The 27,738-nt window shown below is 36.0% G+C and overlaps 1 protein-coding gene across 2 annotated transcripts; it reads left to right on the top strand.

Moving 5' to 3' along the window:
• Positions 1–1,380: 1,380 nt before the first annotated feature.
• On the top strand, positions 1,381–27,738 carry LOC131038368 (argininosuccinate lyase, chloroplastic). 2 transcript variants are annotated; one of them, XM_057970778.2, is made up of 7 exons: positions 1,381–2,157; positions 5,059–5,322; positions 7,335–7,451; positions 23,117–23,265; positions 25,674–25,965; positions 26,702–26,866; positions 27,132–27,738. In XM_057970778.2, exons 1-7 carry the CDS (start codon positions 1,849–1,851, stop codon positions 27,381–27,383), a joined length of 1,548 nt encoding a protein of 515 aa, XP_057826761.2. In that variant the 5' UTR covers positions 1,381–1,848; the 3' UTR covers positions 27,384–27,738. The 2 variants fall into 2 exon arrangements, with proteins under 2 accessions (XP_057826761.2, XP_057826762.2); XM_057970779.2 differs by lacking the exon at positions 1,381–2,157 and adding an exon at positions 2,292–2,333.

The following is a 27,738-nucleotide window of genomic DNA, read 5'->3' on the forward strand; positions in this document are numbered from 1 at the left end:
TGAATATATCCATATCAATAATACTATCATTTTCCTATTAAAAATACATAACCCATAAACATTAAATAAAATACATCAATCCCCTCCCCCAAAATAATCATAACCATTTTGCCCTTGCTGCCCAAATAAAATTTAGTACATTAAAGACATTTATTTATTTTTAAATACTTTAAATTACATTTGCATTAAAAAAACCCAAATTACAATGGTTAATTTAATAATAAAAAATAATTATAATAGATAGGGTATGCTCAAACCCTAGACCATTATTTCGATCTACTACAAGTAGCAAAGCTACAAATATATATATTTTTTCAACAACCAACTTTTCTTGTACGATTCTATGTTTTAAGAGATAAATACGAAACTCCTACACATATTGTAAATCATGCATGTGAGGGTGTTTATTTAATTCAATAAATAAGTGTTTATTTTATTTTATTTTATTGTGAGTGTTTGTATCTAAAGTAATTTTGTTATTGAAAATGTTTGTATGGAGAATAGTCATTTTTCCTTTTTAAGGTGTTTTGAATGAATGAAAGAAAGAAAGATTGTAATGATTTTCTCAAGCCTAAATAATTTATGGGATCTAAAAAAATATCTTTAATTTATCTTTATACTCTTTTTCATTAATTTTGACAAGGAAGTTGGTCATTTGGTTGATCTTTTCTTCCTCAAATAACTGATAGATGTGGACCTTCCAGCGCTCTTTATATAGAGTACAAATATACTCCATGATGGTGACCTCGTCCTCAATTGTACAACTAACCACCTTACTTTCTCTTTGATAGTAGCTCTTAAATATGTTTGGAATCTATAAACTATTATAAGTATCTATACATTCTTGTTTATATTAAATATAACATTGTTAATTATACAATTTATTTGGCAGTTAGAATATAAGAATATTTTTTTAGTATTCATATTACAAATTAGACTTTTGTTTTACAATTTTTTAAAAAAATTTTATGATTGTGTTTAAAATAGAATTATATGTTGAATACAATTTATTTGATAATTAGAATATATGAATTTTTTTTTAGTATTTATATTATAAATTAGAATTTTATTTTATAATTCTATATAAAATAGAATTAATTTTTTTAATATTAATTTATGCAAAAAATTTATAAATCTTAAATTAATTACTCAAACATATTTATAATTTTTTTTTAAAAATTAAATAAAAAATAAAAAAATTAATCTTTTCAAATGCACATTCCAAATTAAAAGCAAAACAGAAGAATTATGTACACAAAAAGTAATATAAATAAGTATAAAATAAAATAAATAATATATTAAAATAAGTATAATAAATCTACACATAAAATTTTTCCAACCATATTTATGAAGAAAATAATCCCCATAAAACCATAGCCTCAAAAACACTGTATACTAACTTTAGTGGCCATTAAAGAGCCTCTGCAACTGTTTAACATTCAAGGTTGTGGGGAATTTCAAGGAACGACCAAATAGCTCATACCTCCTTATGATCAACAAATATCCTTCGAACCATTGATTTGGTTCTTTGATTGGGAATATTAATTCGACTTACTGTTTTTGTCTGTTCTCTCTTTTATGTCTCTAACGCATTCTACATGTTCCACAAATTATTTAGGGCGTTCAGTAAAGTTGCGCAACATTCCAAATCTCGTCAGAGAAACATCGTACGGGACAATGTTTATGCACGCCGAGGTCTATGTAATGCCTCCAAGCTCTCTGGAGTGAATCTGCACCTTTCACGTTTGGAAATTTGCATAACGTCATTGGACTCACATACTATTCCCCACCTTTGAATGTCTATTGCTGCTTCCATTCAAAGCCTTCTTGCCGAGAGATCATTAAAGAATGAAAGGCATGGCTAGAACTCAGTCAGTGGCGGGGACATTTCCAAAGGGTTTAAGTATCATTCCCAAGGTTGCTGCCGTCAATAAGATTAGTGTATCCCTCAGAAGCCATAGGCGTGATATAAAGATATCATGCTCTGTGGATGGGATGGCCAAGTTGGAGAAAGAAGTGAAATTGTGGGGAGGGCGTTTTGAAGAAAGTGTTACTGATGCTGTGGAGAAGTTCAGCGAATCAGTCTCATATGACAAGAAACTCTACAAGCATGACATCGATGGCAGCAGAGCTCATGCTTGCATGCTTGCCAAACAGGCAAGTAGCTTTTCTTTTGTCTTATTAAAGATGTAGGAAAAAGCGTTTAAACATCTTACATGGGTTTGTTGTCACTGTTCTGTTGAACCGGGGAGGAGTGGAAGCTGTGAATCTGGATAGATGATGTTAACCCATTTCCTAAAATTAAAATGTGGTTTTTATATTCGGTTTTTTGTGTAAGTTCATTTCCACAGCTTTTTTTGAATCGGGGACGTTTGCAAACTGTATATTTGGATAGGTTTATTCAATAACCCTACTCAAATTCACTTGAGATGACGTGTTTTTGAATGAGGGTTGCCCATTTAAATTTTTTTTTTAATATAAGTTTATTCTTATTGCTTTCTTGAATTGGGAAGTGTAAATCTGGATAGATTATCGTAATCCATTTCTAAAGTATCCCTTTTAACTTTATTTGATTGGTAAGGATACTTGAATCAGGTGCCTGTATTGAAGTTTGTTACACAAGAGTAGTTTGAGTCAAGCTTATTCTCGTGTACTGTTTTTCAGGTGAGTAATCTTCTTGCAGTGAAGTCCGTTATTGTGTGGGTCTTATTTGATTTAAAGGTCTTGTTGAGCTGTCAAGCTGGCCATTGTGTGGTGGCTAAGGCAGAGCAACTTCGATGACGAGGACTAGGTTATGTGAGTTTAATGTCATTGTCTGGTGGATTTGGGAGAAACGTAATCTGTGAATTTGGATAGGTTATTTTGACCCATCTCCATAGAAACTCTATTAAATTTTTTTGGGATGTCATCAATAATTGAAACAGTTGTTCCCAAATTGAAATTTTCTTACAAAACAGCTGTTTGTTCAAGTTCATTGCCGTGTGCTAGTTGCTGGACACGCATATCTTCTCCCAATGAAGTGGATTTAGTGTGGATCGTCTTTGATAACAAGCCCCTTGTTGAATGGTCTAGCTAGTCGTGGTCTATTGGTAAGGTGGAGTGACTGTTATGATGATGACTTGGGTTATATAAGTTATTTGTCATCGATCCATTGAAGTGGGGAGGAATATGAACAATGAATCGAGATTGATGATCTCACCCATTTTCTCAAAAATTGCATTTCAATTCATTTTTCATGGTGAACATAGTTGAAACAGGGACAACCATACTGACGTTTGTTACAAAAGAGCTATTTGCATGCAGCTCATTGTTATACACTTGTTGTCAAATAAGATTTTCTTGTTTCAATAAAATGGATTTTAGTGTGGTGGTTCATGGTAACTAGATTCTTGTTGAAGAGGAGATGATAGTAGTTGCGGGGATCAAGATACTTTTTGTAACATGCAATAAGAAAAATGACTGAAAATAAGTACACAAAACTTATTTGAAGATATGGGCATTCTTACCTTATTTAGAAAATGATTTGTTCTACTGTTTAATATAGGAATGGAAGAAAGAGAAGAACAAAGTAGAGGGGGATTGTGCTGCGGGTATCAAAGGATTAATTAAGCAAAGAAGCCATAATTTTACACTGCAGCTACAGCGGTGACGATATTGAATCTCATCTTTAAACTTGTACGATTTGAGATGCACAGTCAAAACAATTGACTGCAATCTTGTTTCCTGTATAAACATGAAAGTGTAAAAGCTTTTTCTTTGGAGGATATCTATTGTAGCTTTTTTATTTTTGCGCGATATTATTTTTAGTTCTGTATACCCTTAACCTTCACCATCTTAGTTGATCTGGCAATTAACGCGCCCCACCCAGCAAGGCCACAAATGGGGAGCCTCATCCTTGTACATTGAAAAACACCATCTACTAAGGATTGACTCAGCCAAGGAACCATGATCACTATGGGACTCAAACTTGGTATCTATCACCAAATTGCCAATAGATGTACATACCTGTACACCATGCGCCCATGTGCTTGATGTATTCATTGATTGTTTTGATTTTTTGGTGCTGAAGGGTATCCCCCAACCCAGCCCGGTGCCCATTTTTGAGGCGAGCTGAGGTGAGACTAATTCCTTGGGGTGTGGGTAAGGGCCCGTGCATTACACACCATATAAACACCAGGTTCAAAGAGTCGAACTCAAGACTAATGGGGAGAAAACCTACTGCCCAAGCCAACTCTCCTACATGTTGCAGGCTTTTCATCGATCATTCTTATTAATAATAATATTTACCATTTATTCTGATTAAAATCCAAATTGAATAAATGTACAATAAATTCAAGGGTATCTTGAGCTTATTTAAGATACAAAGTCTGTCGTAAAGTGTCTTCAGTGAACAAAGCAGGGAGCTTTGTTTTGAGATTCTAAATAATTAGATGTCAAAATACAACACGTTCATCTAATTATAGTTTAGAGTTAGAGATTTTAAAGTGCAGTTTAAAAATTTGCAAAACAGTTTTTGTCCATTTGTCTCTTATTTGTAAACTTAATAGACTCCAGGTGGTAAATTGTGAGCTTGTATGGAGTTCTCAGGGTAAAATCTACCAAAACTTATATGCATGAGACTTTATGCATGAAGATTAGGGTTGTTTAGGTTGTGGCTGTTCAAACCTATGCATGATTCAGAACTCTAATTGACATACTTTCGGAAAATCTGAATCATCTTCCTTATTCTTGTATATTAACACAGGTGATTGGATGTCACTGTTTATTCAGATGCTAGCAGAGTTATGCTTGGAGTGCTTAAATTTTTTCTGTTTTGGATTAATGCTGCTGCAAGGCTTGATAATGTTGTCTTTATTTCTTGTATAAGGATTCTCTGGGAGGTGCTTGAACTTGTTTGCAGGTTAAAATTTGTGCATCTCGTTCTTGGTAGTACTCTCGTAAAGGATGGAATATTTAAGTTGAGCTTCTTTCTTTATCTCTAGAATGTTTGCATTCATTTAATAGTGGATGTTTGAGTTTTTTCTGCAGATTAGTAATGTGTTTTGTTTGATGATACAGGGTCTTATAACTGCAGATGATAGAGATGCTATACTGAATGGTCTGGCTGAAATTCAGAGAAATATTGAAAGTGGAAAATTTACTTGGAGAGCTGATAGAGAAGATGTTCATATGAACATAGAAGCAGCCTTGACAGATTTGATTGGAGAGCCAGCAAAAAAGCTTCATACTGCAAGAAGTCGAAATGATCAAGTTTGTACTGATGTGCGCTTATGGTGCCGGGATGCCATTGATCGAATTCTGGGATGCGTAAACCGCCTTCAGGTTAGCTACCTGAATATTCATTTTTCTGAACCTGTAAAATATAAGTTTCAGTTATTATCTTTGAACGTACACATACATTTTATGTACTGATGTGCGCTTATGGTGCCGGGATGCCATTGATCGAATTCTGGGATGCGTAAACCGCCTTCAGGTTAGCTACCTGAATATTCATTTTTCTGAACCTGTAAAGTAAAAGTTTCAGTTATTATCTTTGAACGTACACATACATTTTATAATAGAAATGGTGTAGTATAATGGTGTGGTGCCTCTATAGCACATTATGCTAGAATGCAATCTACATGAAAGACAAGATCACTCCTCAGAAGACCATTGGAGACATATGGGTCTTAGGAGATTCACATGTAAGACGCTACCATCATGCTGCACCATTTTTATTATAGCATGTATAAATATTCTCAAAGAACTATTACCAAAATGCATTTGAATGATATTATTTATTTTTTTAATTTGAGGATCCTAGTTTTCCATGGTGTGGGAAAGTGGACCTATTGACTACTGAAGGGTCTTAGGTAGCCAACATGGGTGAAATCTCATGAAAATCTCTTGCCATACAAGTTATAAAACATACACATATATTCCTAAGTAACAAGTATGTGCACGATATCAACATGATTGCCATTTTACCTATATTATATACTTGATTTGTCTTATGTAAAGGTCCTTTGGGCTCGTCAATGCATCTGTGCAGCCTTACCATTATCACTCTAAACATAGTTTCCTCAATAAAATATCCTTTATTTATAGTCTATATTTTAGCTGTTAGTAAGAGTTAAAATCTATGAAAGAGTAGGAAAAATGGGAAGAGAGTGCAAAAATATGCTTATAGTGTGCATATTGATTTTTTTTGCATAAACTTGTAAACATTTTTATAAAGTTGGGGCTATTCCCACTTTGGTCTAGAGAAGATGCCACTGAAATTTATCCAATTCAATCATTCTTGCAGTGCTAGTCTACCATTTCTGTGACATCTTTATTTGGAAGGCCACAAGTTCTGATTTCTAGTGAAAAATGAGCACTGCTTTTGCAGTCTGATATATTGAGTGACTTTTTTGAGTGGCAACAATCCATATTTGGGATTAAAAATGAAGTAGCTATGGCACCAAAGTTGGTTTATGGAATCATCTGAAGAGTTTTATTGTTTCATGTTGCTTGCGCATGTGATTGTTATGTACCAGTTTGCATACACCTGGAGGAAATTGTCATTGATCAATTGAATGCTAGAAATAAGGGCACAATGTTACTTGGGGAAATTATCTTTAGGAGTGATCGTTTGGCTTTGAATTGAGAGATAGCCAGTCTTAGATGGTGCTGTTAATTACTATAAAACTGTTGAAAATGTTTGCCAAGGCCTATGTCCTCTTTCTAATGCTAAATTGCTTGGGGCTAGAGTCGTCCCTTTTGCAACTCTCTATGATCTAGATCAACCTGTCCATCTCAGCAAAATTACAATTTATTTCAAACCTTAGTAATACTCTAAAATGAGGATGAAATGAGTGACAATTGATGAGAAATGCCTTAGTGAACAACGTACTTCCCTTATTCAAATTCAGACAATCATTCCGTATGACTCTTACAGGGGTGGGAGACATCCCCTTAATAAAATTATAGGATGTCCTTTCCCATTTTATTAGTGGCAGCTTACCTTAAGGTCAAATTTCCTTTAAGAGACAGAATATTTCTAATTTTGAAACTCGGAAAGCTTGTATCTCTTATTCTTTCCTTTCCATATTTTTTTTATTAACAGCAAAGCCTTGTGGCCCCAGAATCTTTGTAATCAATCAGGAGCGAATGCGTTACTCTATAGAAGCAAGGTGAATTACTTAAATAATAACTTATAAGCTAATGCCTGCAATCCCTTATGAAAACCATATCATGAGCCAGGCAGTTGGAAATACTGTTTCAAATATAAATAATAGTAACTCTATATAATTGCACTTATATGTTTGCATCACTCATAATTTACATGCTCTCTTTGATAATTTTTAATGCAGGTGGCTTTGATCAACTTAGCTATTCAAAATGAAGGCTTGATAATTCCTGGCTACACTCATTTACAAAGAGCACAACCGCTATTATTGCAACACCTCCTTCTTGCATATGTTGAACAGGTAGAACCTGTGAAATGTGCTCTTAAATAAGCAAGAAAGCTTTAAAAAAATTCTTTTCACTCATTTTTTGTGTCATTGCACATTAGTTTATCAGAAAAAGCAGGCTACTATGTTTCCTATTTGCTTTCATCAAACACCATAGTAAAATTAAAGTGTACTCAATTATAATGTAGAATTTCGATACTTCAATTAGAATGAAATTTTACATTTTTATGCCTTGGTCCATAAAAATGCATTGCTATTTCTTTTCTTCATAGCTATTATCTAGGAATGCCACTTCTAAAAAATTATTGGAAGTTTCTGTTTATTCAATACCTTTAACTTAGATAACATATTTTGTAATGCTAATAGTTATTAACGAATTATCAAATAAATTAGCTACAATCTTTATGGAAAATGGATTTCCAAAATTATGAGACCATGTAACACTGAACTATGTATTTTAATTTTTCCTGGAAAACGGAGTTCTCAAACAATATGCCACCTGCGTTGCCTTTTATTTTTTGGTTGCTCCTCACATTCAGGAAGGTATGAAGAACATAAAATAACACTTGTGAAAAAGAGGAGACAAGATGCAACAACAAGAATGAAAATGTCGATTTCCCTAGTTATAAATGCAATACTAAAGAAAAATACATACATCTAGAGAAAACTTTCATATATGAGATAAATAGCTGCTATCAAGAAGTTAAGAAAACAGAGTTGAAGGAAGAAATAAAAATAATGATAAATCTATAAACTTATAAAGGGCATAAATCCTAAAAAATAAAAAATATTTCCTGTATATTTGGAAACAATGTAGTATTTCTTGTTGTACAAATTACGAGTCCGTAATTTATTAAAGGGTGCTTGATTAAGTCTGTTTCTTTTATTGTTTCACATTTTAGAGAACATTGTGCAACAGATTTGGGGAATAGCCAAGCATCGACTCCAAAAGAAATCAAGTGGGTGTGCAGGCTGCAAGCTTGTTCTCTGGGTAGGATGTCAAATATTTTGCAAGACATATAACTGACAGCCCTTACAAAATCATTGGTTGTGTCCCAATGCACGTGCCCACATTGATACAGGATTCAACTAATGACGTGGGTAAATTGCGTCCTTATTGCCTGGGCAGTACACAAGTAATGTATAATACTATAAAGTAGTGCTAAATATAAATTCATTCAATCATTCATCTGATTTACTATTTAATCATCCAGCCAACTTCAATTTTATAAGTACTCAATCACCAAACTATCTTGGGCCTCCACTTATTTGCAACCACCTATGTATTGTGGGCCTTACTTGGCTTTTGCAAATATCCAACTATACAACTATCATGGATCTTCATGGGCTTTAAATAACCAAATAGCATGGATCTTTCACATTTTCATGACGGGGACGTCTCCAGCATGCGAGGACTTGGGGGAAATATCCCCTTGTTGTATTGCCACCTTAGCCGACCACCTTTGCCGATTCTCTAGGGATGTTGTCGGGACATTGGGAATGCAAGAGGATGTCGAGACACCCCAAGATGTTTGAGGGACGTCCAAGAGTCCCTCGATCATACTGGGGATGCTTCGGTGTCTCCCATAGCTGACAGGCCAAGAAGGCATTTAAAGTTTTTTCTTTTTTTTTGAAAGCAGTACCAAAGGCTGAAGCATAATGGCTGAACTGTAATGGGCGATGGGCTCCACATAAGGCCCTAAGAGCTTATAAAACATCCTAAAATCCTCATTTTTATTCACAAACTCAATTCAACAACAAGTTTGAGGAGGAGCAAAGACTCAGAGTGAGAGTGAAATAGTGAGAATGAAGTGCTGCAAGTGCAAGAGGGTTGAGGAGGAGCAAGAAGAAGAGGAAGAAGAGGGTCCATGCCAAGTTGCAAGGATTTTTAAAGCATAAGGTAGCATTATGACTGATTTTAATTTAATTTAATTTTTTTTAACTAGTTTCATATTCATATTTTAATTTTATTCATAACTTCATAGACATGCTGCAAGTGCATATTCATTGTTCATATTGTCATCAAGATTTAACATTGAAATTTGAAAATGAAAAAAATCATATTCATAGACATGGCTGTCATATTTGTTATTTTTTATTTAAGTTTACTCTTTTTCAAATTAGTTTTAGTAATTTATAATTTATATATTCAAGTTTTTATTATTTTGTCAAACTAGGATGAAACTTCTATGTATCTCTGCTTTCGTGCTTTGTGTGATCTGAAGTAAGAAAAACAAAAGTGAAATTCTTGGTTGACATAGATTAAGAACAAAGATTTATATTTGTGTATTGTCTGCTTTTGCGCTTCTGTGGTCTAAAGTCAGGAAAACATAAAGAAAATCTTTGTCTTAATCCTTTGCATTATGCTGCATTCATAGTTTGAATTTTAATTTTAAGATGATAAATTTACACATTTTATATTATTTATTGCAGTGTCACTATGAGTTCTCATGACATGAGTGATGATGAGGTTGAACTTCAAAGTGAAACTGAATCTGATTATGCACCTAAGGTTGATGAAAATGTAGAAGCAAAGAGGTGTGTCCATGAAACCCAAACCATGAGCTCCATGACTAGTGCAACTGCACATATGAATTACCCCTCTACAATATTGGTAGATTTTGCTTAGCGTCCCATTGACGCCGCGTCTCCTTTGAAACAATTTGCAAAAAAATTATAGAGCAGGCCTGAGTTATCTAGGGGTGCAAGTTTTTTGAAGTGCCACTTTTGTAACATTGAATTTCAGGGCAGCATCACTAGAGTTGATGCTCAACTTCTTCATATTTGAGGAAAAGGTGTAGATGTATGCGAAGTGTTTGGGACAAACCTGAAATTCAAGGTTGAGATATGCAGGCCATGTTGTGCTGGTGGTGAAGATAATGCAGTTCCACCTACATCTTCATCTCTGTCTCATAGGTCCAGGGTTCATCAAAGCCAACCACACAGTTCTACTTCTACTTTGTGGATGAAAGTTGTACATATGCTAGTTTCTTCTACTTTAGGGGTCCATGCTACAAAGGCAGGGGCGAACACAAGTTGACAATTGATGCTTCTAATCCACTAGCTAAATTATTCAATGTGTAGATGAAGGATGAGGTAGGTGATGCCATTGGCAAATTCTCTTTTCCAATGGCATTCCATTCCATGTGGCTCAAGCTCCTTATTATAAGGAGGTAATTGCAAGGGTAGCAAGGACAAGACCATCATGTGCACTACCAAGGGAGACAAAATTGAGGACCGCAAACTTGGATAAGAACTATTCCAAGATAAATGTGTTCATGGAGAAAATGAAGGAATGTTGGGTGGCAAGTAGCTACAGCATAGACATGGATGGGTGGACGAACATTAGGCATCTTCCACTCATAATGCCATGATTATATGTTAAGAGGGCCCATATTTTCTTAAAGCAGTTGATTGTTCAGGGCATAACAAGGAAGCCAATTTTTTAATTTCTGATCCTTAAGGATGCTATTGAGGAGGTTGGTCCACAAAATGTGGTCCAAATAGTGACAGATGCGACCCATGTGTGCAAAGCTGCAAGGAAGTTAATAGAGGAAGTTTATAGACATATTTGGTGCACTCTTGTTGTGTGCATGCCATGCGTAATGCACTCAAGGACATGGGAAAGGTTGATTGGATCAAGCAGTGATCAATGATGCTAGAGATGCACAGATGTTTATTTGCAACCGCCACACTTCACATGCATTCTTTAGGACTCTCTCTAAGAAGGAATTCTTGAAACTTGTGGAGACTATATATGCATCCTATTTCATTCTCTTGGAGAGAATGCTTGAGTTGCAAGTGAAATTTCAACTAATGGTTATGATAACAGAATGGAATTCTTGGCCCAAGTCCAAGCTAGAGCAAGGGTAGAGGGTGAAGGATCTGGTGAAGAATGATGTTTTTTGGGATGATGCAAAATATATTGTCTCCATCACTATTCTAGTATTCTAGGTGATTAGATATGGGGATGCCAATGCACCTAGCCTTGGAGAGGTGTATGAGTGTGTTGATTCTATGCTAGACCAAATGAAGGGTGTCATGCGAGAGGACCCCACATTAACATTCTTCGATGAGCTCATTCAACCAATCATTTATCAGAGATGGGAGAAGCTCAACAATTCTTTGCACATGGCTGCCTACACAATGAACCCCAAGTGGTATATACAAAGGTCTAGTAGAATTGCAACCATACAAGATGCTGAGTTGAAGGCAGGGTTAATGAGGGCCATGCAAAAGATGTATAATTCTATAGAGGTCAGCATCATTCATACCAAGTAGACAATATTTGCCACTTAGGGGATATTTTTGGGAAGCGAAGATGGATAGGGCAATTATGGCATAGGAAACCCAATTTAACTCTACCGTATATGGCATTAAAGACATTTCTACATGAGTAATGAGAGGTAGTAGACTTAAGCAATGGTAAGTGTAAGTGATTTTTCAAATTGTTTGGGGGTAGATGAGGTTTTAGTGATGCACATACATAGGATACTAAAGGCTATATGGATATGTCACCACATTATAATCTTAAGATTCTTAACACTCAGGGATGTAATAGACAATAAGCATGGACAACAGTTGTAATGTTTCATCCACTTCAGCATAAGCCCTTCAATCTTCCCACCTACCTTGATTTGCTCCTTGTCCTCAATGCACAACTTTGGCACCATTTTTATCCACCCTCCCAACACTGAAGACTATACAATCAATTGAGATCATTCTTGACCACAAACCATCCAATGTTGATTAGGGAATTAATGTCTGCATGAAAAGGACACACCAGTAGGATATTTCTCTCTCCCAGGTCATGAAAGCAGGCTAAGTTTCTTTTGAGGGAAAATGGTTCGCAAAATTGCAAATTGTTCAAAATTTCCCATATCTCATTCCATAGTTTCAAGCAATGGGAATCATTGCTACTCGATGGGTGACTGATCCAAGAGGATTGGGAATGCTCATGAGTTCACATGCACACGTCTGATGACAAGGTCCTTAGGCCCTTGTGGGGAAGAATTACCTTAAAGATACAGCACAATGGCTAGGCTCTTGGCTAGAAACATTTTGGTTTGAATGGATACAAGGGTATGGATATGAAGGAGGAATAGGTACATGAATAGAAGCACAAAGATCATGGAATTGTAACTGAAAAAGAAAAAAACAAACATGAAAGAAGACAGGTTTGGAGCAGATTGATTCCCAAAAACAAAAAGGATGTAGAAAGTGGCATTGCTGTGCTTGTCTAGGAAGAGTCTACTATGCTGTGGAAAATTGGCGATTAGTGTATGAATAGAATAGTGGGCAAATTAGGTTTAAAATATAGAATCAAAGTAGAGTCCTATTAGAGATCCAAAAATTTAGTTGGAAAAGCTTGAATTTTTGTAGTCAACTAGCATGCTGGGATAAAGAAGCAGCAAAATAATCAAGTATTTTCATTGGTCTATAGAAATAAAGAATGGTTGTGAGTAGTCTCATCAATACACAACAACGTGTTAGTTTGAAACTTAGAAAGAAAGAAAGGATAGTATTGTCCTTAGATGATTAAAAAAAGATTGATTGGATTGGACAATATAGAAAGTAAAATAGCAAAGGACTAGGTCAAAAAGAATGCCCTAGAAATAAAGCATACACAAGGGGCAATCCTAAAGACATAATCCCAAGCAAGTTGCATCAATATACAACAAAGGATTAGTTGGAAACTTAGAAAGAAATAAAATATATTAACGTCCATAGATGATTAAAAAAAAATAGATTGATGGGATTGGAACATATAGCAAGTACAACAGTAAAGGACTGGGGCAAAAGCAATTCCCTAGACATAAAGCATGCACAAATGGGGCAAACCTAAAGGTTCTGTTAGTAGTCTTGTCATCACCCATAGAACACATGCTGGTAACTTGACAACATATACTCCTCTTCAGATTTGCTGCACACATCTGATGACAGGTTCGTTAGGCATTTGTGGGGAAGAATGACCTCTTAAAGATATAGCACAATGGCTAGGCTCTTGGCTAGATTCATTTTGATTTGAACAGGCGCAAGGTTATGGATATGAAGGAGGAATAGGTACATGAATAGAAGCACAGAGATCATAGAATAGAAACTGAAAAAGCAAAAACAAACATGAAAGAAGACATGTTTGGAGCAGGCTGATGCCCCAAAACAAAAAGAATGTAGAAAGTGGCATTGCTGTGCTTGCCTAGGAAAAGTCTACTAAGCTGTGGGAAATTGGCAATAATGTATGATAAGAATTGGGGGCAAATTAGGTTTGAAATGTAAAATTAAGGTAGAGTCCTATTGGACTTCCTAAAATGTAATTGCAAAAGCTTGAATTGTTGTAGTCAACTAGCATGCCGGGATAAAGAAACAGCAAAATTATCAAGTATTTTCATTGGTATAAAGAAACTAAGAATGGTTGTGAGTGGTCTGATCAATACACAACAAAGTGTTAGTTGGAAACTTAGAAAGAAAGAAAGTATGCAAATGTCCATTGATGATAAAAAAAAGATTGATTGGATTGGACAATATAGTAAGTGCAATAGCAAAGGACTAGGGCAAAAATAATGCCCTAGAAATAAAGCATACGCAAGAGGGCAATCCTAAAGACATAATCCCAAGCAAGTCGCACCAATACACAACAAAGGATTAGCTGGAAACTTAGAAAGAAAGAAAGTATATTAACATTTATATATGATTAAAAATAGATTGATGGGATTGGAAATTATAGCAAGTACAACAGTAAAGGATGGGGGCAAAAGCAATTCCCTAGACATAAAGCATTTACAAATGGGGCAAACCTAAAGGCTCTGTTAGTAGTCTAGCCATCCCCCATAGAACACATGCTGGTAGCTTGACAACATATACTCCTCTTCAGACTTGCTGCACACATCTGATGACAGGTTCCTTAGGCCTTTGTGGGGAAAAATGACCTCTTAAAGATATAGCACAATGGCTAGGCTCTTGGTTAGATTTATTTTGGTTTGAACGGGTGCAAGGTTATGGATATGAAGGAGGAATAGGTACATAAATAGAAGCACAGAGATCATGAAATAGAAACTGAAAAAGAAAAAACAAACATGAAAGAAGACAGGTTTGGAGCAGACTGATGCCCAAAATAAAAAAGAATGTAGAAAGTGGCATTGCTGTGCTTGTATAGGAAAATCCTGCTAAGCTGTGGGAAATTGATGATTCATGTATGATAAGAATTTGGGGCAAATTAGGTTTGAAATGTAAAATTAAGGTAGAGTCATATTGGACTTCCTAAAATGTAGTTACAAAAGCTTGAATTGTTGTCATCAACTAGCTTGCTGGGATAAAGAAACAGCAAAATAATCAAGTATTTTCATTGGTCTAAAGAAGCTAAGAATGGTTGTTAGTAGTCTCATCAATACACAACCAAGTTTTAGTTGGAAACTTAGAAAGAAAGAAAGTATGCAAATGTCCATGGATGATAAAAAATAGATTGATTGGGTTGGACAATATAGCAAGTACAATAGCAACGGACGAGGGCAAAAAAAATGCCCTAGACATTAAGCATACACAAGGGGCAATCCTAAAGACATAATCCCAAGCAAGTCATGCCAATACACAACAAAGGATTAGTTGGAAACTTAGAAAGAAATAAAGGATATTAATGTCCATAGATGATTTAATAAAATAGATTGATGGGATTGGAACATATAGCAAGTATGACGACAAAGGACTAGGACAAAAGCAATTCCCTAGACATAAAGCATACACAGATGGGGCAAACCTAAAGACATAATCCAAGCAAGTACAATAACAAAAGAACCAAAATGAAGACCTTGAAAAGTAATGAGTAGAAGAAAAACATCCATGTGAGCAACCAAAATCCTCTTAGCTTTTGTATTTTGAGATGGGTTGGAGGAGTCAATGAAACATGTCATCAATCAAATGGGACTACCAATGTAGCATCTAAGATTGCTTGTTGAGGAGAGTCTAGAGCTAAGGGGGTAGGATGGATAATCTTAGGATCTAGTTGTCACGTAGAACTCCCCATTATGGTTGAAAAATTGGTAGTAGTAGGAAAAAATTTAGTAATGTGAGCATGCTGTTGATATCTACATCATGGATGGAGGTGAGAGAGGTTACTTGACATTAGGAAGTGATAGAGCCACCACCACTAGAGTGAGAGTTGAGGTGTTGATGAACCTTATTGTAGTAGATGCAAAGAAGAGCAATGCTTGATTGATTTGTACCTATCCATTTTTGAATTAGAAGTGTCAAAAGTGCGCTTAATGCCCCCAAGAGTGGTGACGGGCAAAAGGAAAGAAGTAATCAATTTGGGAATACCACAAAGAGATTTTATTTTTGAACTTGGAGATCATATGAGAAAAGGGCCAAGATCCTTTGATTAAGGCAGTGGAAGAAAGATGAAAGAGAGCCACTAGGATCTTTGTTTAAACAAAGTATTGCCCATTGATTTCATAGTAGACTAGGCATTGGAAAATAAAATGCCTCTCATATACTACCTCATGAAGAAAACAAAGGCAACATAGTCTTTCTCTCTATGAAATATAATGGTTTGTCTCAACACATGATGGGAAAACACCTACAATTGGCCAAGGGGAATCTTCAACAATGAGACCAATGATGTTGAATATAGGTGGGTCAAACAATGACCCCATTAACAACTTATAAAGAATGCTCAATATAAAAAGCTAGTTTGGGGATGAGAGAAGTTAGAGGGAGGTCCAAGTAACCTAGATGTATTAACAGTAAATGTCTTCTTTGATTGATTGATTAAACACCTCCTTCCTTGAAGGAAATGACGAGGAGCATAAAGAGTACCTAAAGGAAGGGAGTTGGTCTAGAGAAATGCTAATAGTTTGGAATAATAGGCAAACCTCAAAGAACCAACATTTTTGGTGTGCAAGGGGGCTCAAAGAGGAAATCAAGGAAAAAAGTTCCAGGAAAGGGTATCTCCCATGAGACAAAGCTAAACCACCCATATAGTCCAACTTGTGTGTAAACAAATCAAACTTGAAGATAGTCTTGAGACTAAGGGGTTTGGCAACAAATTCGGCTTGAACAATACATTGAGGAGTCATTTGTTTGCACTTGATAGTACATTCAAGAATAATTATTTGAAATCTCTCAACTTGAGCCAAGTCACAAGAACCCAAGCTAGATCCCAGAACTTTAGAATCATATATCGTTGTAGGCTTCACCATTGATTGTATGGAAAAGGTGCATCATAGGATGGATATCTTAGACGCGTACTTGGAAGCAATGGTACTCAAGAATAGAAAGCAAGATGGATCCTCAACAAAGATGAGACTTGGACTTATACCAGAAAAAGAGAGAGAAGGACCTATACATTGAACTCCTAAATAGTTATAACTAGTTATTACTTGTGCATGCCCCCCTTTATTGAAGAAACAAAAGTTGGAAAGAGCACCCTTGGTGGTTTTGAAGACCATGACCTTATTTTTATTGAAGTTGAGGACAAGTAGGTGAAGACTAGAATAATCCAAAAGTGTATCAAGTTGCCTTTGTAAGTTTGTAGGGAAACAAAAGAGGAGACCATGTCATCCACAAATAGTAAAATAGCAACCACAACATGGTGAAGGAGGCAATCATCATTAGCGTGGTATTTTTTCTAAGAAGGGACTCTAGCTTATCACTGTAGATAACAAAAAGGGCTGGTGAGAGAGGACAATCTTACTTAACTCTAATATGACTTTGGACAAAGTTAGACAGGCCATTAAGAGTATGAAAATACCTAGCATCTGTCTCGTAGAAGCTACATGATGACATGAATGCTGGTCTTAGAAATACCCATGTCCATCATTTTCAGGATGGGGGACTTTGGAGGATGTCATTTAGTCATCCCCTTCCAACTAGGAAAATAGAAAAGTCCTGAAATGCGTCCCTGAAATTAGGGATGGCAGGAACCATATAGGGGATGCTTTGGCAGCCCGAGGCAGCTGGGGACATCTCAGGGACGGCCAATTGTCCCCTGTTAAAAAGCAATTTTAAATAATGTTTTTAAAATAATAAAGATTGTTCATAACATTAAAAAAAGACTGTTGAATTTTTCATGACAGTATTACAACAGAAGCAATAACTTATCATGACAGCACTTTAACAGCAATTAAATTAAATATATATTTCAACAGTGTTCCAAAGGAAATTCTACTCATCATTATAATACTGTTTATGTACATGAGATTCCCTTAGGGCTTTTCCCAACATTTCATCCACACTATGAAGCACCTGGGAGATCATACAAGGCACATTGAGCCGATCCATCAAGCCCAAGAGCTCATTAATGCTATCTGCTGCCATTTGGCATCCCAGTCCCATTCAGGGTTACCACTACTTGAATGGACCTTTTTGCTACTTGCCCTCCTCATATGTTCTACCTCCCCTCCATGATGGGCTGGTGAATTGGCTATAAGCTTAAAGGGATCTTATCCACATTAATTATACATTCCTATTATTAATCATACGTTAGAAGCAATAGAATCTCTGCAAACATTCCTACTTCTTATCAATGACAGCCAAATAACAAAGTAGTCCAATTATATCGTTATGCAGTCTATTTCACACCACAATATTAGATAATTATATAACTGCTAGTTATGTATGTTCTGGATCTGCACTCTTATTAATTTGAATGCCCAGTGATTCTCCTTCCTCCATGGTCTTCACTTGATTGCTTGGATTGGATACTTATACCTTCTTATCAATGGGGAGAAGTCATGATCCCTTGTGTTGGTCACAGCTGTTTGTAAGAGAGGCAATCCCTCTGATTTAACCGTGATTGTTCATAACAAATGCTTGGCTTAATCTTATTGAACTAAGTCTTAACACCCCTTCAGATCGCATCTTAGCAATGTTGCTTGGGCAAACATTATCGTTAGGAAATGATGGAGGATCTGTTATAATCACCACTTGCTACGAACTGTTATTACCACTATTACTGCCTTCATTCATACTGAGATTGCTGTTGGATTAATGATGAGACCGCTGTCTATGCACCAGTGTGGGGTTAGAATGTTTTCTTTCTATTTGTCCGAGTCTGATTTAGATCACTGAAAATTGTGAAGTCTTATATAATAAGACAATTTTCTATGTGTGGGTTTCCTTAATGCACTTTAGAGGTGGTGCAAATATTGGCATTATGGGAGGGGCATGACAACAGCAGTGACAGCAATAACTGTAGTGTAATGGCAATAAATAGATCATGATTCAGACTCATAGTTAATGATGTAAGTTAAATATCAGTTAATATTAACAGCAAAAAAATGGATTTCTGATTTCATTGTTCAAAAAGCATCAACTTTGAATTTTTTGATATGATATTAGAGTCAGTTATTATTGTCAGTTGCTAAGGAGATTAAAGGTGCATTTGCCATGGTCTGGTACAGTGTGGTATTGCATGACAAGTACAAAAACACAATTTCTTTTGGAACATGGTTGGCATGCAGGCTTCTGCAGACATTATCTAACACGATTTTAACATTGTCATGTTATATTGCTGTTGTTATACTGCTGTTCATTAGCTTGCTGTCCCCAAAATGAATCCCTTGCTGTCCCACTGCCCACATCCCAGAAACATTGTGGAAAATAGAGTCAAACGCCTTCTTAAGGTCCACAAAGCAACAAAAGACTTTTGAAGATTGATAGAAAACCTCCTCAATGATAGCCTTGAATGTGAAGACATGGTTAGTAGTCTGGGAATCCCTTATGATGTCAGCCTTGCCCCTAGCTCTCAACTTCTTGTTTTCTAGCATCTCTAAAACATAAAATATTGTGACCAAGTGGCAGGGAACCCATAATGAGCAACCTCATTGAAATGTTGTGAAACAACGAAAGCAAATGATTCCACACTGTACTTGAGAAACTCAGCTTTGAGTCCTTAACAACGAACAAAGTTTCAAAATAGCTCTTCAAACACAACTTGTAGAGAACAAGTGGTAGGTGGTGGGGAGTGAGGGGATAAGGGAGAGGGCTCTACTGGTATGTTGGTTAGGGTGATAATGAAAATTAGCATAGGAGATCCAAGCAAATAAGGTGATGTGAGCAACAATGGAGTGTGCTAGAACATCTTAGGGGAGTGATGGTAGGCAGTAAGGAGTTCAAACCACCTCAACACAAGAAAATCATGTTTCCTAAAGTGTAGGGACAAGGCTACTCCCCTAGGGTGGTGGAAATGGGGAGGATCATGGAAAAGGACAATCTGAAGTCATGTTTCCTAATATGGTTGACTATGAGAATAAGCTATGAAATAGATATGAATGATTTTAGGATATTTTGATTTTAATAGAGATTATTTGTATACGAACATAGATTCTTGATATAAATGCTTTGATGTTAATTAGTCTTGTTCATAAGACCTAAATTAGGATTTTCTCTAAATTGGCATTGCAATTATGTAATTTTATTATAGAATTCTATTTGTAAATAAATTGCATTTGTTGGAATTGTTATCTTTGGGTGAAATCAGATATATCCCAAAAGGGGATATAACATGGCTCCTTGTAGTGATTGTAATGTGTAGATCCTTTGAATAAACTTGGAATGAACAACTCATCAATTCATCTTGGTTACTTGAATTTGATCAGTTGCTTAGGAACTTGTAAAATTAAGTGTTCTGCACCCATGACCTTGGGAATAATGAAAATATTTTATGAGACAAACCATCAAACTTGAAGTGCCTTGGATGAAGAGTGAGGGACATGGTTCCCCACAATGACTGCTGTAGGTGCTTGAAGAATGCAAACATGTGTTGATCCTCCGAAAACTTCAATGAAACTTGAAGGATCTACTGCTAATTGTTAACATGCCGGGTAGGTAGGTTCAATTGTATCCTTTCTTAGTACTAGTGAAAGTATTGCTCAGCAATGATAAATCACATGCATAGGCATGATTTTTGGCACTTGAGGAGCAGCTTTGGTGCTTTTTGACACTTTTTGACTTAAAATTTTCATTCTCCCAAGCAAAGGTAGACATCCATGCGTTTTTGTCTTATATTTTCGACTTGATACTTGTTCTTATAAACCTCAAGAGCATGAGGTAATAACCTAATTCACTTTTATTATGTTCAAAACTTGCAATACTCTCCTTACGCAAATGCTTTATGGTCATAGCCTCATAGGCACTTTGTCTTTATATTTTGATGCTATTTTGTCACTTAAGCGATGGAGCATGTGCTTAAGGCTTCTAATGTATTTTTTTCCATGTTTTGTAGATTATATAAGACAATACATTTAAAAAAACCTTTAATAACCACCAATAGGATAAGATCACAAGTTTCTTTTTTATTAAACATGTTCTTGACTTTTGTTAGTGGTTTTGTTTCTAGGTTGCAGGGAGACATGTCTCCAATTCCCTAGGATGCTTCTCGGGGATTGAGATACATCTCTGGTATTGGAGATGTGGACGGAGATATCCTTGCTTGTAGGAGACGTCCCACCAAAGTCTCTTGGCATCTCTTGCAATCTCCTTGGCAAAAAATGGACATGTTTTATTATTATTTATCATTTGCATTACATAGTCCATATGCCTCGCAGATATCACTGACCTCAGTATGTTGACCATGCCTGATTCCAAGTACCATCATCTATCTAGAAGTAAACTTTTAATTTGCCGTTTTCATTCTAACCTGACCTGCCTTGTCAGGATATGTCCTAACAGGATTACTCTAATATGAAAGTATATTCTTTAAGGAGAGACCCCCATGTAGGAAAGTTTGTATCCGTTAAGAGGATAATTCCTCTCTAGGAACGTTGGTAAAATAACTTCCGGTCCACTCTCTAGTGGACCAATATGGAACATTGTTGTTAAAGGTCATCACCATCTGTTTCTTTCTTGGAGACACGTCCATTCCTAGGGAGAAGAGCCCACTTGCAGGATTATATATTTTTAATATTATTTATTATATTTTATTTATTTATAATATAAATATAATATGTTTTACTTATATATATTTTATTAATATAAATATAGAAATAAAACTCCAATATTTATATTGTATAAAATACTTTATATTTATATATTATATAATATTTACTATATTATATTTATAATATATATTTTATTATGTTTAATATATCTTAAATGTTTTTTTTTTGGTAGATAAATAGCTGGTGTGGGCCAGTACCCATTATATTGAGATAAAATCCTTTCAATTACATTATCATGTTTCAGTCACTGATCTATTCAGCTACCAGAGGCCCATTTTTGCATCGCCTCAACATTCTATCTCCTTATCTACCCACAGATCAAAATGGTTCACCAGCCTCCAATATGGTGAACCTAACCAGTCAAAAGTCCTATACAGTTTATGATTCTACATACAGATTGAGTGGCATTCAGTTCCAAAATGATGCCCTTGTAGACACACAAGTACACAGCTCTCAGAGCAGTCTTTCATAACTATAAGTATCTAAAACTATATAGACACACAAGTACACAGCTCTCAGAGCAGTCTTTCATAAGTATAAATATCTAAAACTATATCGAGTACAAAAAGAGCTTACATTTCAAAGCAAATCCATTTATTTGTCCTTGTCAGCATCGCGTGCATGTTCCATAGCCACAGCCCCAGTGCTTGGGCCCTCATCTGCAATCATCTTTGGCTGCACTTCCTTAATCGTCACTCCGAAGTCCTCATCCTCTCCATCACATTCCAGACCTTCTGCCATCATGTATGCTTTGAGCCAGTCACTGCCCTCATTCATTGTGATCCCCATCAATTTTTTCAGCAAGGCAATGTTCCTGATGATGGCAGGCTTCCTGCCTTCAAAGGCCTCCAGGTCAAAGGCGGTGATAATTGGTAGTCTGGGCACTTCACTTCCACCGCACTTCACGTTACTTTATTTATTTATTTATATTAATTATTATATTTTATTTATTTAATTTTATTCTTTGCTTCAAAACAGTGTTGTGTTCCTGTTTTTGGTGTTGCTTTTGTATAGCAAAATGGGTGTTGAGGAGTTGATTTTTATCATTCTGTTTGTGAGTGCATTTTGTCTCAACTGGAATTTGTCTAAGGAACAAATCTTTCCAGTTGTTGTGATAAATGCCAGTAGGTAAGCTAAATTTGGAAATCGATCTGGGATTCTCAATCTCCTCCATACTCCACTTGAAAAGGTTTGATCTCTGTCACAACAAGCTGGTGCAAAGCATTCCACATTTTATTTTGGCTGTTTAAATGGTACAGGTCTGAAGGCACTTTTCCATGCCAAATTCATTAAGGGTAGTGGGGGATGAAGGTGGGGATTGGGGTGAAGAAATGTCACTGCTCCCATCTCCAGAACATTTGGTGAGGGTGTCTAGGTCCTAGGGACCACTGTTTTTCATTCAATCTTTCATCTTTTCTTAACTTTTTATGATATCAGCTTTGGATCTCCTAGACATGTTCTGTCTATTTCTTTCTTTTCTCTAGAAGACTTCTATGAATTGCATTCTAGTATTAGGATAATTATTCAGAGAACTTTCTTTCTTAAATTATTGTTACTGTCTGTAATTGAAGATAGGATCCTGCACCACTAGGCATCTTAATTTTCATCTCTTTATCATGGAGATCTATAAGCTGAATCCTGAAAAATGATTAATATACTTAACCATTTTAAATTTGTTTTCGTGAATGTGAGGTCCTTTATCTGGTCAGTGGCAATTCTAACTTGCTTTCATAAAATTGCTGTCTTTAGCTTGAACGTGACTCTGGACGGTTGGTTGATTGCAAAACTCGCTTGAACTTTTCTCCTTTAGGGGCTTGTGCACTGGCTGGTACTGGGCTTCCAATTGATAGGTTTGCAACTTCAAGATCACTAGGATTTACTGGACCCTTGAGAAACAGGTATGGTTGTAGAAGCACTTTAGTTATCTTTATACACATTTCTTGCTTTATTTTAAAACAGAAATATACTACTGTCTCAACTCTCTATGCTCATTATTCATGCTGCTGTGTTTTTTAATTTACTCACTTTTATGCATTACAAGTAATTTTAGCTTCAACCATGATTCTATTTACACAAAAAAGAATATTTCCATGTTTTTGTATCCAAATTTTTACAGAAATTCTACTTTCATTTCTGAAATATGAACAATACATTTGTTCAAGAAAAATATTAGATGCATCTTCATAATTACGTAATACATAGTAAAGGCACAGATAGGGTTGAAATTAATTAACACACTTAAGAATATAGAAAAAGAGCATTTAAAAGAAATATGTTAAAAAATATAGTGCTAAATGTTAAAAAATTCCAACCACAATGACCAATTATCTAATGTTTTGAAAACGTTGAATTAACCACACAAATCATTGTCATGTCCCTGCCATGTTAGGAGAAATTGCAGCATTATTAATCATGGTATCAGCCCTTAAAAAAGTATAACTTAGGCTGATTAATATAAATAAAAGATGCTAACAATCCATAGAGGAAGCAGGTTATAAGTCAAAGAACTTACCAAAGGGCAGTGATTTCCTACAATGAAAGATATTTAATTAAAATATACTTAAGGTTCAAGTTAGCTGTTAAGAAGAAGATTTGCAACTTTTTAAAAGGGCAGCAATTGCAAATAGGTTATCCTATCAAGACAAAATGGTATAACCCTTTCCATTATGGAGTGTATAAAAGGAAGGAAGCCTCATTTGTAGAAGGCATCCATGAAGTATCAAAATTGAATGATCAATGAAATAAGCAGAAACAGAATTGAACACAGAACTGAACTAATGTTAGCAGCAACACTAATTAAGAGATAAAGCTGATAGATAAGTAGAAATATAGATCTATGCATATGTGTTCATGCAGTAGAGATACTTGCAGAAATTATTGAGTAGTCTTATTCCTCTTTCTAATATAAACATGCAATGGAAGATTCATTTGATGGTCCCTTCCGAATTTAGAGTAATGGATTGCAAATAGGAAGGACGATCGGCCTTCCAAGTACACGAGACTCAAGTATACCACCCTGAGATGACTGTTGGGGCCAAGGGGCTTAGTGTGCCCTTGGGCTTGAGACCCATCAAGTACACCACCCTGAGATAAATATTATGCTCGTCGGCCAAGGGGCTTAGTGTGCCCTTGGGCTTGATCGGCCTTCCAAGTACATGAGACTCAAGTATACCACGCTGAGATGACTGTTGGGGCCAAGGGGCTTAGTGTGCCCTTGGGCTTGAGACCCATCAAGTACACCACCCTGAGATAAATATTATGCTCGTCGGCCAAGGGGCTTAGTGTGCCCTTGGGCTTGAGGTCTCATTAAGTACGCCACCCTAGGATGGAATGGATGGCCTGCCTTCCATGCCCATGGGCCAAGAGATGGAATAGAAGACTGGCCTTCCATGCTCTTGGGCTTGAACAAGGAGGAGGACTAGCCTCCAAAGTGAACTGAGGGATGGAAGGGTGGCCCACCTTCTGTGCTCACACTGTACAAGGGTGACCAACCTTGAGACTACGGTTTGCAAGCATTTCAAGGAATTCCTAATGAGACTATCATAGGAATGTACTTTGAAAAGTCCACAACACAAGGCTGAATTATATTCAACGATTAATTAAATAGGTCTGTCTTTTAGTTTGTGGATTATCTTCCATGCAACTCCTGGGCTTGACACAAATCACGCAAGGCGCTATTAGGCTTATGTTCATGTTAACTTTGTAAGCAATCTTGCTATTTAGTTCAGATCACAGCAAGAGATCCTTGACAAAAAGCTTATGAGAAATTGAAGGCTTTCAGTGATTATTTCTTTTTAGTAACTGGTTGGCTAAGTTAATGGCACATCAGAAAACTTTTGAAGGGTTAATGGCACATCAAAAAACTTTCCTTGAAATGTTGAAGCAAGATAGATACCGGGGTGACCTTTGAGTGTATTCTTATGTCCATTTAATGACCTATTCCTGGTCTCTTTTGAGACCATTGTCAAGTGATGTTAATATATCAACTGTGTTGACAGTATTGATTTGATAGCAACATTTCTTTCTATGTTCCTTCATGAAATCAGGGTAGTATTTGTTAGATAATACATTTTGTTCTTTGGAATGCAAATGGTTCTTTGAAGTTTGATGCTTGTAATACAGGATACAATGTATTGTTCATTTGTGGTTTTCAATATTCCAGAATCTAGGATGCATATATTCTTGACCCACAGTTTGCAATTGAGGCAGTACGAGTCTTTGCTTCTGTTTCTATTCAATTTACTTAAACATCTATTTAATAGTGTTGTTTTGCAAATGACCTGTGACTTTCCACGGAACTACGCAGTGTTGATGCAGTGTCTGATCGGGATTTTTTACTAGAACTTCTTTCAGCCAATTCTATTATTGCTGTCCATCTATCCCGCCTAGGCGAGGAGTGGGTTCTCTGGGCATCTGAGGAGTTTGGCTTTCTTATTCCAAGTGATGCAGTCTCTACAGGAAGCAGCATAATGCCACAGAAGAAAAATCCAGATCCTATGGAGCTTGTCCGTGGGAAATCTGCTAGAGTGATTGGGGATTTGACTACTTTGTTGGTACTTTGCAAAGGATTACCACAAGCCTACAACCGTGATCTACAGGTTAGTTTTTCTACTTCTATATTCGTTTCCTAATGGACTCAAAGTGGTGTTCACTGTTAACCTTGTTGTGTAGATGCACAAAGGATAAAGCAACTGTAAGCTTGAGCTCTACAGCATAATTATCTAATATTCTCCATTGTTGTGTGGTTGAATCTTTCACGGTGCTAGGATTTGTGCATACAGACATTTAGATTCATTACAAGCAATGGCAATAATGGTTATGACTCATAAGTTTTAACTAGTCAATTGTTTGTTTAATAAATGATTTTAGATTTTATTTATCTTTTTTTGGTCAACAATTTGCAGTTTTTCAGACACCTTTGCAACAGAATCATTCCTTGGCATTTCTGCATGGTTGTGTTGCATGGCAGTGTTCATCGTTTTTATCATTTATGTGCATGCAAGTGTTTTTCGGTCTTACTGGCCCCAGAATGTTTGTATGGCCTTTTTATCTTTTGGATATTCTTTGTATAGTTACTGTGTTCTACTTCTCGTACCTCATCTGGGATTTGTGAGGCAGCTAAAAACTAACTGGAAATTTGTAGATTTTTTTGGATACAGTTAGTAGCAAATGCTTTCATATGATCAATGGGGCATGTCTCAGTCTCTGTAGGTAGTTAGGAGGGAAGGACTCGATAAAAAGGGGACTGTAATTTTAAAATTTTCTTAGCCCAATGGCCGTTGTAGGTCAATCTTCTTTGCATCTTTGACATTTTATGGATATACATGGTAACAGGAAGATAAGGAGCCTTTATTTGATAGTGTGGAAGCTATCATAGCAATGCTTGAGGTCACAACTGAATTTGCACAAAATATTACTTTCAATTGGGAGCGCATCTCTAGATCTCTACCTGCTGGACATCTTGATGCTACAACAATGGCTGATTACCTTGTAAATAAGGTTATAGAACTTTTTCCCTATTGTCTTCTTAGATTTTTATTATAAGGAATATTCATCTGTGAATAGCACGTGTCATTTTATTTTAAGCCATTTTACCATGTTTAAAGGTCTTTAATAACATTTCTATTTACCCTAGTTTACTAAGGAGCAAAACAACTTTTTAACTTGCATTAATAGATAACGTCAATCATACCCATTGAATCATTCACATTTTTCCAGGGCTAACTATTTATATGGTTTATCATATCATGCATAAATTTTGCAGGGTATAGCCTTCCGAACATCTCATGATATTGTGGGAAAAGCTGTAGCACTAAGCCTTACAAAAGGATGCCAACTTTCAGAGCTCTCTTTAGATCAACTGAGGCAACTACATCCGGTGTTTGAAGATGATGTCTACAGTTTTATTGGTGTGGAAAATTGTATCAAAAAGTTCTCTTCCTATGGCTCTACTGGCTCCAACTGTGTATCTGAGCAAATGAGTTTCTGGTGTGACAAACTAAATTTGAGCAAATAAGGAGAAAAGGATGCATGCAAATTATTTCTTGAAAATTGCCCACTCAAAACATTCCCTGTTTTCCAAGTTTGCTTCTTGATGAATATGACATATATCTAAGCATTTTGAGATGTTAACAATTTCCTTGACAAGAGATATTATAAGAATATCTTTCAGTGCTTTCTCTATTTGAAGTACATAAGACATATCCACATTATTTATGGTCCCTTTGTGGGGAGAGCTGATTAAGGTGGTGTCAACAACTCTATCCATAGGCAAGCAAATCAATTTCTGTACAACAAATTTACCTTAAACAAGCTGGAATAAAAGAATGCGTTTATCACGAGAATGAGATAACGTCATGAGTTTACATAGA

The sequence above is a fragment of the Cryptomeria japonica genome, chromosome 3 (genome assembly GCF_030272615.1).
Source record: "Cryptomeria japonica chromosome 3, Sugi_1.0, whole genome shotgun sequence".
Lineage (NCBI taxonomy): Eukaryota > Viridiplantae > Streptophyta > Pinopsida > Cupressales > Cupressaceae > Cryptomeria > Cryptomeria japonica.